We start from the raw sequence: 19,023 nt of genomic DNA on the forward strand, positions 1-19,023 counted from the left end.
TGGCGACAGCGACGGTGATGCAGTCAACCCCCGAATTTGGGTGACTCGTCGTAGCTTCCAATCTGGGCGACAGCGGCATCCACCATCCCTATATTTTTTTGATAATTTTTGAATTTTGAATTTTAAATTAATTAAAAAATTATATTAAATAATTAAAAATAATTTATGTTAAATATCATTAAAAGAAAGTTTTAATTTCAATTTTAATAATTATAAAATTATTTAAATTTAAATATAATTTATCTAAATGCTTTTAACTAAAGAATAATTTAAATTATTAATATATATAACTTTTATAATTATAACATTTATTTTATTTAAGATATTTTTAAATTTGAAAAATGAATTTACTATTAACTTTTATATGTGATTTTAATTTAATATTTCAATTTAAATTATAAAACTTCAAAAATTTAAGTAATTTTTTCATTATTTAAGTAAATGTATTTAAAAATATTTTATTTTTTAGTAAATGAATATACAAAAAAGTCACTTAAAACAAATAAAAAATATACATGTGAAATATTTAAACACCATGATAGTATTTTATTCAAAAGCACTAAAAAACAAAGTCAAAAGCAGCTAAATTAACCCCCAAACGCACAAAGAGCACGTGTAATGCACCTTTCGTTAATTACTAACAAAAGTGGCATTTTTTGTTGAGTTTTACAAAACACAAGTGGATTTTTAGCTTATTTCGAAAATACGAGGTGGTTTTTAACTATTTCAACAAAACACATGGGGGTAAAATGCATTTTAGCCCAACAAAAAAGGAGTTAGTTGAGTCAACCCATGACTTGACCCTTTCCGTTAAGTATTGACGGAAAATTGAAAATAGAACCAATTGTGCAATTATTTTAACTTTTTGGGATTAAAAATAAATTTTTATAAATTACGGGACTAAAAAGATATTAACCCTTTCTTGTAGGACCAAACATGCAATTTAGCCAATAAGATAAATAGTCATACACAAGTTGGTGCGAATGTAGAAGCGAGCCACTAATAGTGGACGATACCGCTTTGACTTTCTCTCAGGATTATGGCATTGGCAATAGGCAGTAGGCATCAATGGTGGCTTTCTTAGTCAGCCTCATACCTTTATTCTCCAATATCTACTTCTTGTCTGTCCCAATTTGGGAGGCTTAAATGCATTTTTTTTCTATAATTTAAGTTATTTGATATTTTTATTTTTTAATTTTTTATTAACATTTTAATTTTATGTTTTTTTTAATTTTTTACAATTTAACTCATTTTTTTTTCGATTGAATTTCACTCTTATCGCTAGAAAAATACATATGCATCTCACATGACATTTTGAAATTGACGCTAATGTCTCACAACTCGAAGTACAAGACAATAGACAAGTGAAGAGAAGTCAAGAGACCACTTAAGACACACAACTCAAGACACAAGATATGAGATAACCGAAAACAAGAGACTACTCAAGACACACAACTCAAGGCATAAGACAAGTAATAAGTGAAAAGACCACTCAACACGCACAACTCATGGCACAAGACAAGAAATAAATAAAGACAAGTCAAAAGACCACTTAAGGTGCACAACTCAAGGTGCATGACAAAACACAAGTGAATATAAGTCAAGAGACACTCAAAATATAATTGAAGATACAAGTGAAGACACAAGCAAGAGAGCATTCAAGAAGTTTTAAAATCTTCTCAAATGGAAATCAGGAAGATCCATGGTGTTCAAGACAAAATTCAAGTTCTTCATCGCGGGACTAATCCAAAATTCAATGTTTGATTCAGGAGCAAGTCAACAGACTCACGAATTAACATTTAAAAGTTACGAATCCACCTTGGTGGAAGATTGAAGCTTCAATTCCACCAAGAAATCTCTAAAGTTCAAGTCAAACATTCCAAGTTTATAGCATTTATTGGTGTATAAGTCAAAGACCTTCAAATTAAACGTTATTGAAGATCCAAGTCAACACCATAGGAGATTAAAACGTCAAATTCCACCCGGAGTTGCCAAAATCAAAGATCGCATTCTTAAACCGAAAAATCAGAGGTTTCAAATACAGATTTTGTACCCACAAGATATTTGATTAAATTTAAAAATTATTTATAATATTTTTCTATTTTCAGTAAATTCAAAACCACGAAATCTACGTTCAGGATCGAGACGGGATGAATACAATGTGATCGCAAATATCTGTCATTTTTTTAAAATCATTATGAAGTTTTGGGGCATTTTTGTAAACTCCAGATACTATTACATAGCCCCTACATCACTACCCACAACTTAAGATCACGATGAAAACTTTATTTTTTAACATCTGCATATGCAATTCTCATAAATTCTTAAGATTTTTGCTAAGATTTATAAAATATTACTAATATTATAGAGCTCGTTTATGTATAAGTGTGATATTAATTATTTTTTTTATCAAAATGTTTGGTTGAAAAATCACTGGAAAAAAAAAATTACTATTGGCTACAATAATAATGACTGTGACTAAAAATTACTGTAAATAATTATTTTTAACCACGATTAAATAAAATTGATGTAAAAAGTTAGTTTTTCTTCCATGAAAAAATTATTTGCCACGATTAAAAGTCATTGTAAAAATATTTGTGAATAGAACTTCAATATTTTATTAACGAGGTCTAATTTAATTGTCGAAATTGATGTTCCAATATCATAAGATGAGTTTGAATTTCACCAATTTATGGGCGTTTATTCATTTTTTAAAAATTTGAAAGTAAAATTTGATCTATTATAATATTGTTTGCAAAATATAATGATTTGACATAATTGATTTTCAATCGTACAATTTTTAGAGTAATAACATATTTTATCCTTACCAGATTTCAACACCATAAACATCGACGGATCAAGCTAGAGATTCCCGAAAAGTTGAAGGATTAGATTGCAAAAATATGTTAGTATTCTAATGCTTAAGTTCACAGTTCACAGACTTAGTACATTTAGTCTTATAGGATAAATATTGTGATACTTTTAGTCCCATAAAATAAAAATTGCGGCACATTTGGTTCCATATGATATAAAGAACTTTATATCCTACGTGACCAAATGTAACACAATTTTTATTCTGTGGGACAAAAAATGTTACAATATTTATTCTATGTAACTAAATATGCTAAGTACATAAACTGTTGAATCAAAAGTACAATACACCCTCTCGAGTGGGATAAGTGCAATTTTGTTATGTATATGTTAGAAATTACAATTAATTTTTAAAAATTTAAATTATTTATACACACTGGTTTGTATGTGTTGTCAAAAGAAGTCCAAAACTGGTGAGTGAAAACAACCTCAATTGATTGACAACGTATAAATCCAAAACAAAGTAAAAAACACACACGAAGAAAAAGAGGGAGAGAAGAAACGCATTATTCATTGGCTGCCACCGTCTCTCTCTCTTCACCGCTAAGAATTCTACGACGTAACACGCAATCTTTTTCTTTCATTTTTTTTTTCTTGTGATCACGTTCTTGCAACTTCTCTAATCTCTTGAGTTTTACCGGTGCTTTGAGTAGTATAATTCTCTGAAAATTGCCCCAAGAATTCGTTTTGTGTCTGGTAGCATTTGTTTTAGGGTTTTAATTTGATCTGGTAAAGGGCTTTCCTTTTAGTATTTTGGTTTTGCCAATTCACGTAATTTCTCAGGGGTTTCCTACGGATCTCATAGTATTAGTGAGGGATTGGGTTTGATCAAGTTAAGTGCTTGCCGCTACGAAGAAACTTGTATATAGAGGGAGAGAGATGTTATCGAATCATCTGCAGAATGGAATGGACACCGCAAAGTTGATGTGGTCGCGACTGCCGAAGTCGGAGGTGGAGGCGGAAGCAGATGGGTCTACTGCCGACGAAGTCGGTCGTTATAAGAAGAACGATGGAATCGCTGTTGAAAGCCTCGATTATGAAGTCATTGAGAATTGCGCGTACAGACAAGAGCAGGTGCATACACCCTTAGATATGAAGTTTGGACCTTTTTCAGAGTTATGAGTTGTATAGATTTTGGTGATTATAGTTTGTTGAATTGGCTTGTCTGATTTAGATATTGGAGTAGTTTGATATGATCTTTTGCTCTAGTCTGGTGGTTTTCTATGGCATCTTTCTTCATTATATTTATTTTGGACCAAAAAGTTGGAGAGAAGTTTGTTGATGGAGGGAGTAACGATAGGATTTTGAAATGGAGCTATAGACAAGAAATGGAAGGCCATGTATGGACTACTCTGTATTTTATTAATAGCGTTTACACTTTAGATGACAATTTGCCTATTGGTTCCGGATGTTAGTTGAATATGCCTTTTCCTCCTTACGCCAAGTTTTTCTACTTGGCTCTTTTTTCTTCTGTTGATTGATGTAACTGATGGGTAAACTTGAATTAAATGTAAAAGCCCATTGCTTCAGATAAATTGGCAGCTCGGAAAATGATTGTATACACATATAAGAAATGACTTTGAATAGCTGGAACTGTTCTAGCTATTTAATTGGCTTGATCATTTTCTTGTCATCTTGACATTTCAGTTGGTATTTTCACTTGCAGGCAAAAAGGGGGAAGATTTATAGGGCATATACTGTCTTGGTAAAGTGGATTTTGGCATTGCTTATTGGGACAGGTGAGATTTGAAGTTTTTATTTGTTTTTTGCCCCTCTCTTTGGTACAGCGACTTGTACTCACAATAAGAGAGGTGCGTGAAGCAGGCCTTGTGTGCTAGAACTTTAATTTGTTATGGGTTCTCTTTTTATTTGGTTGCTTGAATTTTGGATCGTTTTGTGCACATACAACTACATACGTGCATAGATGACAAAGACACACAAATATGCATGCACATAGAAACACAAACATATACATGTACATGTCTGCATATGTACTTGTATATGCACACGCATTCACATATATACATATTGTCTCATACAATAACACCAAAGCTGCCTGTGAATGTTTCTCCTCAGTTATATTTAATTTGGATATGCGCTCAGTTCACATTAGTTTTCAGAATTTACTTTTTCCATGTCGGGCAACGAAGTACCTCTAAAGAGCAAAGGCCATTTTTGCCTACATTGACAGCCAAGAAAAAGGGAAAAAAGAGGAGGCATGAAATGAAATGATTACGGCAATTTATTTTTAAATTTTCAAAGGCAGATGCTTTTGCTACGTTTTTGTATCTTTTTATGAAATGTCTTTATTCTCTCTTCAATCTCCTCTCACATATCTAAGTCCCATGCATCCATATATGCACCATAAACACACGCATGAATGGCAGAAAATAAAACACACTGACATAATATAACACACTCATGCTTAGTCATACGCAAATACTCACATTTTCAGATTATGTAGACAGCATTTACCCTCTCACACAAGAACATATATTTAGAAATAGGTGTTTTGGGATATTGTGGTGGGGGCTTGGGTGGCAGATAGGGCAGGTGGGGTTAATGGATAGGGTGACGGGAAGGCAGGGTAGGCAGGGATAAAGGGTGGGGGAGTGGGGGGGCAGGGTCAGTACGCAAGGGAATGGGTGGGTCTAGTGGTACTTTTGTGGTGGCTGAGTTGATTAGGGTGGGGAATGAGGAGAAAGAAGAGGGGGTGTGAAAAGATAGGAGAAGAAGAAAGAAAGTTGTTTGTTTATTTGATTAAAGTAAGAAATATAAGGAAATATCCGTTTTTGTTTATTATTGTTATTCTTAGCTACTGTAAATTAATTATAAATTATTAGTTAAATACGTAAACAATTAATTATGAAACAGTAAGTACACTCAAACCATTATTTGATGATATTTTAGTTAAATATCGTTGTTAGCTGAAATTTACACTGAAAAGATTGGTAGGAGTAAAAAAAGTAGGTCTGTAATTGCTAAATAAATTTAATGGAAATTTCAGATTTTGTGAAAATATTACATGTTAGACACTCTGGGTTGTATAATGATATCAAAACCCTTACATATTGAATGGTATAAAAAATTTGAAATTTTTTTGACCATAATGTTGGAGGGTAGAATTGAGTTCTCCTTCCTTTTAATGATGATATTGGCCTTCCTGGTACTGGAGTATGTCGGAAGGTGTCAATCTAATAGATACAATACTGATAAGGGTCTTAGTCCAATACTTAAATTTTCCAAAATATTAGTAGTTTTTATATGTGGACCATTTCCAAGGGACGCCAATTTAATTATACTGAAGTTTTAACTTAAAAGATTTGGAAATGGATTAAGATGCTATATATTAGGTGATGTTAATATGTAATTCAAAAGCTTGGAATTTAGAAAAATGAACAGTAATTAGCAGCACCACCTTCAGATAGCAGTTGTTTTATGTCAGACCATAGTTATTAATGGCGCGCCATGGTGCAAGACACAAGTCCAGTGCCATTTCCAGAAAATGGCGCAAGGGCTGGTCATGGCGGCGGAAAGGCGTGCTGTGAGGCTCAGAGGCGCGCTAAGGCGTGCCTTCTGCAAGCGTCTGGCGAAGCCCAGTTTTTTTCAAAGACGCAGTAGTGGCAGAGGGCGGCTACAGGGGTGGGGTGCGCTTGCGAAGGCTGCTCTGCTCTAGGGTTCCGCCGGTGACGCCGATCTGGGACTTCGGCGGTGGCTGCGGTGCAAACTTAGGGTTTCAGAGAAGGAAGAGAAGTAGGGTTTCGCACAAGGAGAAAAGAAAAAGGGAATAAATATTTAAAAGAAAGTAACAGAAAAATGTAGGGTTTCTTTAAAGCTTTTAACTTATTTTTTTTTAAAAGTCCAGAATGATGTAAAAGAAAAATTAAAGAAAAAAGAGAGAAGAGAAAAGAAGAGAAAAACCCTTACTAGTTGTTTTACACATTTATTTTATGATATAATGATTAATATAATTTCTAATATTTATATTTAATTGTTTGTGTAATATTGTAGTTAAAAGATATATTCATATATGAATAAATAATTTTATTTATTCAAATTTGAGCCATACTTTAAAAATATGCTTGCCGCGCCATGCGCTGTGCGCCATGGCTCCACGGCACATTAACTCAATATTGCCGTGCGCCATACTTTAAAAATATGCTTGCCGTGCGCCATTAACAACTATGTGTCAGACAATATTGTGTGGATATATGGACAGTTGTATACGTTTGAAAGTTTAACTCAATTGTTAAGAGTTAAGAATATCTTGCTTCTAGATATGTTCAAGTCTTGGACAAAAAGCAAATGCGTTGCAAGTAATATTTACTGGAATAAATAAATGAACTAGGGTGTCCGAATCAAAATTAACATCTTCAGCAGGCATACATGGTATAGTTCTGTTAGATGTTGGTAAGTTATTAGCACTATAACTTGTTATCTTATGAAGGCTGAAGAGTAAATTGATCCAATTTTGGCACTTGCTTTGCATATGGTGTAAGTCTTACCTGGCATTTGAAGTATCCGCTCATTTATTGTCGATTTTGATTTTGTAGCCATCCTACTTAAACTGTTTTGAAGTGTTTTCTGATTGTTAGCCAAGACCCCATGAGTTTATTTTCTTATTGCAAAAAAATGCTATTATAGTTTAAGTGCTCTACGTTTCAACTTTAGTTTGCTGATGTAACAGTTTTATGAGGATATCCTGATCATCATGTAATGTTTTTATTTAATAAATCACAGTAAAGTATATTATAGTTGGACATCCAAGAATTCCAGGTTGTGCTCATGGACCTTAGGATGGAAATGCAAGCAATTGATATGTATGTACTTAGTGCTCTTGATATTTGGTGATCCATCTTTCTGTCAAATGCATTGAGCTTATTGATTGAAACCAGGCTTTCCACATCTCCAAACCCCAAAAGTTGGATCGCCAGATTAAAGAAGTAATTTGCTATTAACTGTCTTTAATATCTACATTCAGGCACTGCACTAGCTGCTGTTTTCATCAATATTTCTGTTGAGAATTTTGCGGGATGGAAGTACTCTTTGACATTCAATATAATTCAGAAGTCGTACTTTGCTGGATTTTTGGTATATATGTTGATCAACTTGGCTCTAGTGTTATCTTCTGCATGGATCATCACACAGTTTGCACCGGCAGCTGCAGGATCAGGAATCCCTGAAATCAAGGGTTATTTAAATGGTAAATGTAATCGGATATGCTCTTATCAGTTGATAGGTAATTTGGATGTTCTCTTTGGAACTGATGCTGATTTCCTTCTGAATCTGCAGGAATTGACACACATGGTATTCTTCTATTCAGAACTTTAATAGGAAAGGTCAGTTGGCTTTTGGTCTGCACATTCTTTGATATTATCTATTTGTTATGTGAAGGTTTACGCTGTATTTTGCTCCTCTTCATAGATTTTTGGTAGCATAGGATCTGTGGGAGGTGGCTTAGCCCTTGGTAAAGAAGGTCCACTTGTACATATTGGTGCTTGTATTGCTTCATTGCTTGGACAAGTAAGTCTATTGTTGTCAAAAGTTAATTTGGGAGAGCTTCTTGGGAATCATGTACCTGTTGCTGGATTAGTTGCAAACTTGCAATTAAAAAAGGCTTCTGATCTATATTTTATCTAGACCAGTCAAGAACATTAAGTGACATGTAGTGAAATATTACTGTATTTGTTGCTAAACAACTGCTGAGAGTTAATCTTCAACAGCTACACATAAGTTTGTTTGTCTTATTATATTTTTTGTTTATAATTTGATGATTTTGGTTAAAACTTTCTGTCTGTTATTTTTCATTTTACTTGTAACTACAGGGTGGATCCACAAAATATCATCTGCGCTCAAGATGGCTTCAAATTTTTACCAGTGAACGAGATCGCCGTGATCTTGTAAGTAATATGTTAAAAGTTAAGCATTTTTCATACACATTGGTGGCTGAATTCCTTTTAATTGAATTACTAGTTTGCATTGTTTTACCATTTTATGCGATTCTGTAAACTGCCGAAAGTGAGTAGAGTTTTCTGGATTTTCTTGAAGCGCGGATCAACTCCTTTTAGATGTGCTAGTGTAGGTCCCTTTACCTTTCTTTTTTCAGGTTAATGAACCCTTTTGCGAATTTGGTGCTATTATCTTTTTAGGTTCTTTCTCAAGAACCATAACTCAGATCATGTAGCATTTGAAAAATGTTACAACATGGTTTAAGACTTCCTTGTTTATTTAAAGTGACATGCGGAGGACTTTGGTAGTTTAAATAAAGCAACTTATAGATGTCAATTTTGTACCTTCATGCCATACATGTATCAGTAATGTTGAAATGATTGACATCCATTTATTATGATAAATGAAGTGATACCACCGTGTAAATTTGTCTACTTATTACTTCTCTTTTTGAAAGATCAGCTGAAAATATGCCACATATGCCCTCTGCACGGGTTGTCATGCTTTTTACATGTGCTAAAATTGATTTGGATCTTTTTCACCTCTAATATATCTCATTTAAAGATTAAAAATAGATGTGTTAAGTTGTGATGAAAAAGGTGATAAGGCCTCTGAGCCTTGCTTGTTTTTGACTATTTTAATGTTTTGAACAAGGTCACATGTGGATGTGCAGCAGGCGTGGCTGCTGCTTTTAGAGCTCCAGTTGGTGGTGTGTTGTTTGCACTAGAAGAAGTTACATCATGGTAACTTTTGTTTTCTCATTTTAATGTCAACAATTTTTCATGTAACACCATCTTATGGTGGTAATATTAATTGTTGCTGCTATTTCTTTTCAATTCTCCACTTGAATCCCTGAAGTTTTAGCACTTGGGCATCACCTACTGATGCTCATAGTTGAAAATGGTACCCTATGGTGCATGGCGTAAAAGGCGAAAGCGCACGCCATTTTTTGACCTGGTGCAGGGCACCAGCCCGCCTTTTTCGGGGGGCCTAGGAGTGCCATGGTGCCCCCAGGCTGAAGCCCAGGCTTAAAAGGGTAGGCTGGGCTGGTTGCGCTTTTCTTTCCTTCTGGGGCTTTTTATAAAATAAAACAAAAAATGCAAATAAAGCTGAATGAAGAAACCCTAGTTTGCGCCAGTTTCTTTTATGTCAAAAGGCAGTAGTTTTACCTCTTCTTCGCCCTCTTGTTTTGTGTTTTTTCCCCCTGAACCTTTAGTGAAATGTTGATTACTTTACGATGACATAATATACTGTTATTAATGTCATAACTCAATTTTCTTGCTTTCATATAAAATAATTTGCTAAATAAGTAAATTTGAGATTTTTCTTGCTAATTTTTTTAATTTTTTTGGCTTTTTTCTTTATACTTTTGGCTAAAAATCAAAAACCTAATCTTGAACATGCTGATTTTGGTAAAAACTAAAGATAGTAATGCTATAAAAATATGAATTATATATGCAAAAATGTGACGTGTGCCATGGCCCTAGTCCCTAGAGCATGTTGCGGTATGATATGCCACGCCCCTTTAGCAACTATGGTTAGCGTACAGTGAAAAAATTGGCTACTTTTGTCCATAAGGTGGCTTGAATACGGTCCACCAGAAGGGAGAAATACTGAGCAAAAATTGTATATTATATATAATTTTCTGTATCTTGTGCATATATATAGTAGAAGTGTTTTATCCTGAAATCTCCAAAAAGTTAAAGATTAAAAGTTACAAGCTATACAGAAGATACAAATATGTGCAAATGTGAGCATGATTGAACAATCTGAAGGATATACTCACCTGTATCAGCTGAGTTCAATTGATCCCAGAAGTTCTGCTTTTTTTGTTCTTGTTTTAGGTGGAGGAGTCAGCTCATGTGGCGTGTCTTTTTTACATCTGCCATTGTAGCTGTTGTTGTACGTTCGGCAATGGGATGGTGTAAGAGTGGAAAGTGCGGACATTTTGGCGATGGAGGTTTCATTATATGGGACATCTCAGGGTGACTATACTGACCTTTTACTTGTTCAGTTCTGCCTAATATTTCCTTGTTGACATCTGTTACTGAGTTTTTGCTCGAGCTCTAACCAAGATTATTTTTAGTGGTCAAGAAGATTACTCATTTCAGGAGTTGTTGCCAATGGCAGTTATTGGTGTTATTGGGGGTCTTCTTGGTATGTATGAACATACACAAAACTGACATAATTTGTAGAAGGGTAAATTAAATACTTTGCATTTATTTATTTATTTTTTGTGTCAACTTATTATCTCAATTTTGCAAAATTTGCCTTTTGCCATATATGACTGATTTCTGGTCGATTATTCGACCGGGAAAACATCACATACTGTGCACATGATATTTAAGGGCAATGTACTCATGTTTTTCCGGCATGTGCACTGCATTTTATGTTTTCCTGGCAGAAAAATCGACCAGAAAATGGTCATATATGGTAAATTGCGAATTTCATAAAGTTGAGATGGTAAATTGATACAAAAAAAAATTTTAAATGGCAAAGCATTAATGTAATTTAACCTTTCTAGAATGATGCACTTGGTGATGTGGTTCTGGTTGAATATCTTTTTGGGTTTGCTTGCAGGGGCACTTTTTAATCAGCTTACTTATTATATAGCCTATTGGCGTCGCAATTATTTGCACAAGAGGGGGAATCGTGTCAAAGTAAGTTCCTGAAATGAGATAATCATGCTTTGACCATCTTGGTAAACTATGATTGACCTTGTTTTCTCATATATAGGTTGTTGAAGTGTGTATTGTCTCTGTGATAACCTCCGTTATTTCATTTGGATTACCACTTTTCAAGAAATGCACTCCTTGCCCTGATACAGATGCCAATTCCGGTATTGAATGTCCACGGCGGCCAGGGATGTACGGCAATTATGTCAATGTAAGATCTCTTGGGCTGTTCCTTCTCTGGGGCTGGGAGTACTTAGTTTGACGTACTGTTCATGTCAAATGGTTTAGTTTCAAATTCCAGTGAATTTTATAGCTCTTTAATGGAATCTAAAAGATAAATGGAAAGGGAGTGGGTTCGGATTCTCCACTTGATAAGCACAAAACTATGCAGGTTTTCTTTGTAGTTGTGTATTTGGTATGGTAATACCAATCCTTGTAAGGATTTTGAACTGATTTAAGAGTTTGGGTTGGTACTTTGCCAAATACTTAGCAAGTTCGACTTGCATTTTTGTGTTAATAATTTATAAAAGAAAAATAGACATTTCAAACTGTAGTTTTGTGTAGTCTTTGCAACCAAGAATAATAAATCAGGCCCATAAGAATAAAATAACAGTTCTACAGCTGTCAAAGATACGACGCTTGTGAAGCTATGAACATACTTTTGAAATTTCAGGTGCCAGAAAAGTGAACAGATATGTGTTCTAATCTGTAGACCTTGACCTTTATATGGATCTGGAGCAGTGAGAAACACAGTATCTCCGGCTGCCTTGGGTTTTCCCTTGGCGATTGGTGGTGTAAAATGAATAAATTGATCTCTAATGAATTTTTGTTTTACTGCTAATCAATATGTGAAATGTGAACTATGCTATTCAGATTAAAAAATTATCGTTCTCTGAGGTAGATACCTTAAAATTCCTAATAACATTCCTAAAATATGATGTCCAAATGCCAATATTTCAATCTAGAATTGATAAATATGCTTGATACATTTAGTAAGTTGAGGGGGTGTAATTGTATTCTTTGCTTGATTTGTACATTCGTGCTTCTTGTTCCTTTAAATATCTTTGGTGATTACACTCCCTCTTTTATTGTTCTTGCAGTTTTATTGTGGTGAAAAGGAATATAATGATCTTGCAACTATATTCTTCAACACTCAGGTCAGCTGAAATTCACCTTAGTTTTACTGTTATGGTTATCTTCTGGTCTCTACTAATGCAGCCTTTAGATGTTTCCAGGATGATGCCATCAGAAATTTGTTCAGTGCCAAAACAATTCATGAATTCAGTGCGCAGAGCTTACTGACGTTTTTGGTACAGCATTGCCTTTCATATCATTGTTTTACTATGAGTTCAAAGTGTGAAATTCCAATGTACTAGATGTGCTGTGCCTGTTACCTCTATGCATGGAATATGCACTTGACAAGCAAATGGAATCTGGTGTTGGTTTCTGTGTGTATTTGTCCTATTTGGTAGGGGTGTTCACAGTCGGTAAACCGATAGAATCGAATCAAAACTTGAAGTTATATTTTCTTGAAACGTTGGTATCCAGCTCGTTTCAATTTTTAGTTTTGCTTCACCGAGCTGTACCAAATATTGAATTATTATTTTTATTTATTTTTTATATTTTACTTTTATGTACATATTTTTTATATATTAATTATTTTTAGACTACTGTAATTTTACTTCTTAAAATTTTTAAAAATGAATAAAAAGTGTAAGTATTATTTTTAATATTTAATTTTGAACTATTTTTTATATTTTTAATGAAGATTCAGTTTACCGAAAACACCGAACCACCAAAAGGAAACTTGGTAATTACCGAAACTGACTGACTAATTCTGTTTGGTATAGCACTTTGGCATATTTGGTTTAATTTTACCGAATGAATACCCCTACTATTTGGATAGTTCCCACGAGTCTTTTGAGGATAGGACCTTGCTGCAAAGAGTTAGTTCCCCCACCTCAGATCATTCCATACAAACAAAACGTGTGATAGCATATCATTGTGTCTGTTGTCTGAAATATTTAAAGATCATCTGGTATTCATTAGTAAGCTTCATCAAGCAAATGCTCCACCAACTTGCCCTCCTGGAGAATACTCTTTAAGTTACCTGTGATTCAGTTCTATATCCTGCATATTGTCTTTCCATCATTTATGATTTAATGATTCTGTACATGAAATTGTTCTTCTATGGTGGTGGTTGTTCAGGTTATGTTTTACTCCTTAGCAGTTGTCACTTTTGGTACTGCCGTTCCAGCTGGTCAATTTGTTCCTGGCATAATGATTGGTTCAACTTATGGGCGGCTTGTTGGCATGTTTGTCGTGAGCTTTTACCAGAAGCTGAATATTGAAGAAGGAACGTGAGTCCCCACTTCTATACATTTCTAATTGATTATGAAACTCCAAAAGTATTTGGAGCTACCTTTAGATGCAATTTGTTGGCTGAAAAATTTTATTGTTCAAATGGACAAGTTTTTCAGTAGTGAAATTGTACCACTCCACCCAACTAAGAAATTGAGCTTCTAGGAATTAAGAGTGTGGATCATAAGGTTTTACACCTTAGGTCCTTCATTTTTACTGAATTTGTTACTAAATCCAAGTTTTCTGTTGGTTCATTATTCCTCTCATCCTTGATATGTCCAGTTTTTTGTCCGGCAGTCACATGCATTTTGTTTGTCTGAATAGAAGAACTTGGGAAGTGTTTCCTGTTACAATAGTTAAGTTTGAACTTCAAAACATTCACGTGGCCACAAAGTTGGGCCAATTTGAATATCGAATTCTGTGTGCCTGGTTATAACATCCGACTGAATTGTATGTTATTACTGGAATTCTAGATATGCTCTCTTAGGTGCGGCATCTTTTCTTGGAGGCTCGATGCGGATGACTGTTTCCCTTTGTGTGATTATGGTTGAGATCACAAATAACTTGAAGCTTCTACCTCTCATCATGCTGGTTCTTCTTATATCAAAGGCATGATTCTCTTTCAGGACCTATACTGTTATATAGTTAAGAACTTCTTAGTGAGATAATGTCGTCTCTTTTCACATCCACTAGGAAGGAAAATGAGAACCAACTCAAACAACTAAGTTATGACTTTCACCTGGTGCCTGTTCTCTCTTTCTCCCCACCCCACCAACCCCAACACACACACACACACACCGAACAATGAATGCTTATATGCACAACTGTTAATATTACTCCCTTAATCTTTTAAAATAAACACTTCTTTTTAGCATGATAAATCCAGTATATATATGTACAAATTTGAAAAAGAACTATTGGGTGGATTAACATTCTGAATAGAATATTTTCTTTGAAATTATTTTGGATTACTGTTAGCATTAACGTATCTTTATATATGTTTTAAAAGGCTAAAGGCATCCAGTTAAGTCACTAGTCTTTTTTCCTCTTTTGTTTGTATTGTGTATCAATTTTCAGAGTTGTCTCTGCAGGCAGTTGGTGATGCTTTCAATGAAGGCTTGTATGAAGAGCAAGCTCGACTACGAGGCATTCCTCTATTGGAATCAAGACCAAAATATCAAATGAGAAATATTACGGCAAAGGAGGCTTGTGGAAATCAGCAGGTTGGTGGAATTGTGTAGTTGATTTATTGTACCCCAGTTGTGGCAAGTTTAATGTTTAACAACAGTACTTGTTTTCTTTTTCTTGATGTCTGTTGGAGATCAGAAATTTGAACTCTTAGTAGATGTGGTTTTTTTAGATATTGCTACTTTTTTACTTCTATATGTTGTTATCGAGGTGCATAAAGCAATTATGGCATAGAGTGGTTTGTGTATGGTCCTACTCTTTGGAAGCACAGCAGATGCATTGTTCGAGAACCTTTTAATGGAAATGGAATACTAGGCTCTTAATTTTCTGACACCCGTGCTATTTGGGAGATGCAAATGGATCTGAACATGATTGTTTCATGTTCATATGTCTATATGTGTCGTTACTAATTTTGATGTTGTCTAATTTACTATATTCGGTTCCTTTTTCCTACTTATACATTGTTATGTCATTTCATTGTCTTGAAAGCTTTCAGTTTACTCGGTCTTCTTCCTGCATGTAGGTTGTCTATTTTCCTCGTGTTGTGAAGGTTATGGATGTACTTTCTATTTTGAAGGGCAACAATCACAACGGCTTTCCTGTAAGTTGAGTGTTATGCTGCTCTAGTTCTTAGCATGTCGGAGTTCTGCTTAATAATTCTTTTTCTGACCGTCAGGTCATTGATCACACAAGAAGTGGGGAGACGCTTGTAATAGGCCTCATATTGAGAAGGTCGGCCACCTTTATCCAACTTCCGAATTACGTGACATCTTTCCTTAGAAACATAGATAACTAAATGTCTGTATTTTTGTGATTGAAAAACTTAAATAGTCAGTTGACATGAAAACTATCTACAGTCATTTGCTGGTACTGTTGCAGTCAAAGGTTGATTTTCAACACAGTCCATTGCCCTTCAGTTCAAGAGATGGACCAATACCAATCAGGTAAGTAAAGGAACAATGACTTTCCCAATTCATTTAGTTACACAAATAATAATAGTTGGTCGGTCATCCATATTGCAGGCATAATCTCACGGAATTTGTCAAGCCTGTTTCTAGCAAGGGATTGTCCATACATGACATTCACCTAACCCCTGATGATCTGGAAATGTACATTGACCTTGCTCCATTTTTAAATCCCTCTCCTTACGTTGTTCCTGAGGATATGTCATTAACCAAGGTGATATGTTTGGACCTGTTATTCTGAATTTTCATTTAAATTAGGCGCGCATATGAACAAATGATTACCTTGTGATGCTCTGCATAATGATAATGGTGATCCAGGTATATAACCTTTTCCGGCAGTTGGGGTTAAGGCATTTACTTGTTGTTCCGCATGCTTCTCGTGTTGTTGGAATGATTACAAGGAAGGATTTATTAATTGAGGTACTTTCAATTGCACAATTTTATCTTGTTTGGTTGTGTCGAGAATGTTTGTGGTGATGGGTATGTTTTCTCTCCTACTTTGCAGGATAATGAAGACATAGCTGGTGTAGAGCTTCAAACCACTAGTGTAAGGTCTCTATGCGGCTTTACCTGTATTGCTGAACTTATTGTCTCGAGTATAATTAATTAATATCTGGATGCTACTTATTTTGTTGCTGCATGAAATGGAACTTTTTCATCAAGGTGGATGAATTAGAAATTTTTGCCATCACCCACCTTTACCAACTAGCATGTGCATTGAGTGTTGCTTGGTGTTCAGGAATGCAGTTTTTCCACTTACAACTATTTCAATTACTAAATTTGTTTGTTTACTTCTTGTAAAATGCCATATTTTTTCCCAGTCAGTCGAACCTAGAAATTGAAGATACCTACTTTTCCGACCCCTAGTCACTTTCAGTCAAATCAGAGGGGGGCTTGCATCAGTAAAGTTCAATATGATGTTTGGTTAATTTAAATTTTTTTCAAATCCGCTGGAAATTCAACTATAATTTCACTCCACATGATAGATATAACGCAGAGAAACAAGAAAGCAATGGGAGCCGCAAGGTGTAACTGAGCTATAAAGAAGATAATGATGTGCAATACTAGAGTTGGTGACTGCTTGGAATCGAATGCTACGTGCATGTCTCTGTATCCATTTGGTTTCAGCAGGGATCATCAAGGTGACAGAAGCCTGTCGAGGGGGAAACCAGACGCCGAACAACCGCTGCTCGATATGGTCTTCTAGTTTGAAAATTGTTAGGACTATATGAGGTTCAACCACATCTGTCATCAAAGGCAAGGTTTCTTCAGTTTCCTCCATCTTCTTAAGATATTCAATTCTTTTCATCTTGAGATCGACATTGGTTATCGGAATTGTATATAGTGCATGTCAATTCTTTTCCGCTCCTTCGAGGGGAAAAATAGAATAGGAAAGGAAAATGTGGAAACATAGAAAGAGAGACGAAGACCTACTATAAGGGGGTTCGGGAACGACACTTGCCTATAGGGAAACCCCGTATTGTAACATGCCGTAATTGTGTATTAGAAATATTGTTAGTGATTAGCTGAGGCTTGTGTATAGCTAGAGATAGAAAGTGTACAAGTGAGTCTTCATGTTTTCTCCCAAATAATAATAAATTCGAGCAATTGGTATATGCTAGTTGTGCTCAGGTCCAAGATCTCCTTACTAGTTGTAGCAGCTGCTTTGCGTGTAGATATTAAGCCATATTTGAAACATTGCAAAGGAGCTAACGGGATGTTTGTAATAGTTTAGCTCAAGTGCTTATCAATTTTTCGTGAAAAGGAGTTGTGCTTTTCAACTGTATAATTAAGGTTATCTAAATGAGAAAACATGCCCATGGATTCAATTTTTCCAGGTTATTGCTCGTCTCCCGAACACTTCAACTCTTCGATATAAGAAAAGGTGTTCACTGTAAACTAAATCAACTGCAAAATGCCATTGCCGTAGACAGCCTCTCGCTCTCCAAGCTCTCTCTCTCTCTCTCTCGCACATAGCCCGCGCCCACCACTGTCATAGACGCCCCAACCCTCGTCAATGGTGACCTCTGCCCCAACACCAACAGTGACCACCAAAAGAACTATCCCTACCATTCGACACCCGGCCCCTGCCTACCTCCAGATCTATGGGCACCTTCGGTTTCATCTCCACCACAGCACCCGCCCACAGAACAAGGCAAAGGCTGGTCATTTGGTAACTGCCCGGGTGGGTTTCAGCTAATTCAAATGTAAGGCCAAATAGATAAAACGGTTGCCTGATTATATCCATATTTTGGGGGAGCAGATTAGATGAGGAGTTTAATGTCTGTAAGTTTATGGAGTAATTTACTAACCACCCCTATGAATGAGTATAATTATCCATTAGACCCCACTTTACTGAAATAAAATCTCCCCTTCAGCTTTTTACTAATTACATATCACCACAATTCTTCTTGTACAACTAATAATATTTATAAAGTCTGATAAATTCTAATGTTCCATTTAAGAAAAATACAGGTCTATATATACATTGTTAGGAATTGAATTAGACAGTTTTTGATCATGTGCATGAAACATAAGAAGAAAGTAATTGAGAGTCATCAGATTCGATTTTAGAGAATTCAAATACGATCACGATTCTACGTGAATTATAATAAAACCATTTACTTTAGGAGTTGTAAAGATTGTAAAACTTTTTATCTCAAACACGAACCTTCTTCCTGATTGTGTGTTGGACTTGAATGTAATGTTGGAACAAGCACCACACTTCAATATATGTAATCTGAATAATATACAATTTTATAAATTCGTTTCAACGTATTTGTAACTTAACAAAAAAGGTAAATTATAACAAATTCTTTTGAAATTTGATTTGCAAATGCTCATTGTTTAGAAAATTATCGATATTTTTTTTTATTTCAAGGGTGGTACAACAACTAGTTTCATCCGTTAATTTTTATTAGATTTTTATTTATTTTGATAGTTTTTACAATTCTTTTTTATGGATTAAGCTGTTGGTTCTTTTATAATTTTCAAATTCTTTCATCTACTTCAGC

General features: G+C 34.9%; 1 protein-coding gene across 6 annotated transcripts; it reads left to right on the forward strand.

The window, feature by feature from the left end:
- Positions 3,320-18,391, forward strand: LOC105156984 (chloride channel protein CLC-d). Of its 6 annotated transcripts, none has more exons than XR_847409.2 (24): positions 3,320-3,945; positions 4,538-4,610; positions 7,853-8,074; positions 8,164-8,210; positions 8,296-8,394; positions 8,697-8,771; positions 9,475-9,563; positions 10,665-10,805; positions 10,907-10,977; positions 11,401-11,480; positions 11,557-11,706; positions 12,596-12,652; positions 12,731-12,805; positions 13,704-13,855; positions 14,330-14,465; positions 14,948-15,079; positions 15,568-15,645; positions 15,721-15,776; positions 15,902-15,988; positions 16,067-16,223; positions 16,328-16,429; positions 16,515-16,561; positions 17,138-17,266; positions 17,848-18,391. XR_847409.2 is itself a non-coding variant. In XM_020692463.1 (23 exons), exons 1-23 carry the CDS (start codon positions 3,751-3,753, stop codon positions 17,214-17,216), a joined length of 2,400 nt encoding a protein of 799 aa, XP_020548122.1. In that variant the 5' UTR covers positions 3,321-3,750; the 3' UTR covers positions 17,217-17,773. The 6 variants fall into 6 exon arrangements, 4 of the variants coding, with proteins under 4 accessions (XP_020548122.1, XP_011071569.1, XP_011071570.1 ...); XR_002286754.1 differs by having other exon boundaries at positions 3,321-3,945; positions 16,515-16,556; XM_020692463.1 differs by lacking the exon at positions 17,848-18,391 and having other exon boundaries at positions 3,321-3,945; positions 17,138-17,773.

Source organism: Sesamum indicum, linkage group LG3, assembly GCF_000512975.1.
Source record: "Sesamum indicum cultivar Zhongzhi No. 13 linkage group LG3, S_indicum_v1.0, whole genome shotgun sequence".
NCBI classification, from domain to species: domain Eukaryota; kingdom Viridiplantae; phylum Streptophyta; class Magnoliopsida; order Lamiales; family Pedaliaceae; genus Sesamum; species Sesamum indicum.

Coding starts and splice junctions, on each gene's coding strand:
- LOC105156984 (XM_020692463.1), top strand. CDS start 3,751: ATGTTATCGAATCATCTGCAGAATGGAATGGACACCGCAAAGTTGATG. Junction 10,806..10,906: donor ATTATATGGGACATCTCAGG/GTGACTATACTG, acceptor GATTATTTTTAG/TGGTCAAGAAGATTACTCAT. Junction 15,646..15,720: donor ACAATCACAACGGCTTTCCT/GTAAGTTGAGTG, acceptor TCTGACCGTCAG/GTCATTGATCACACAAGAAG.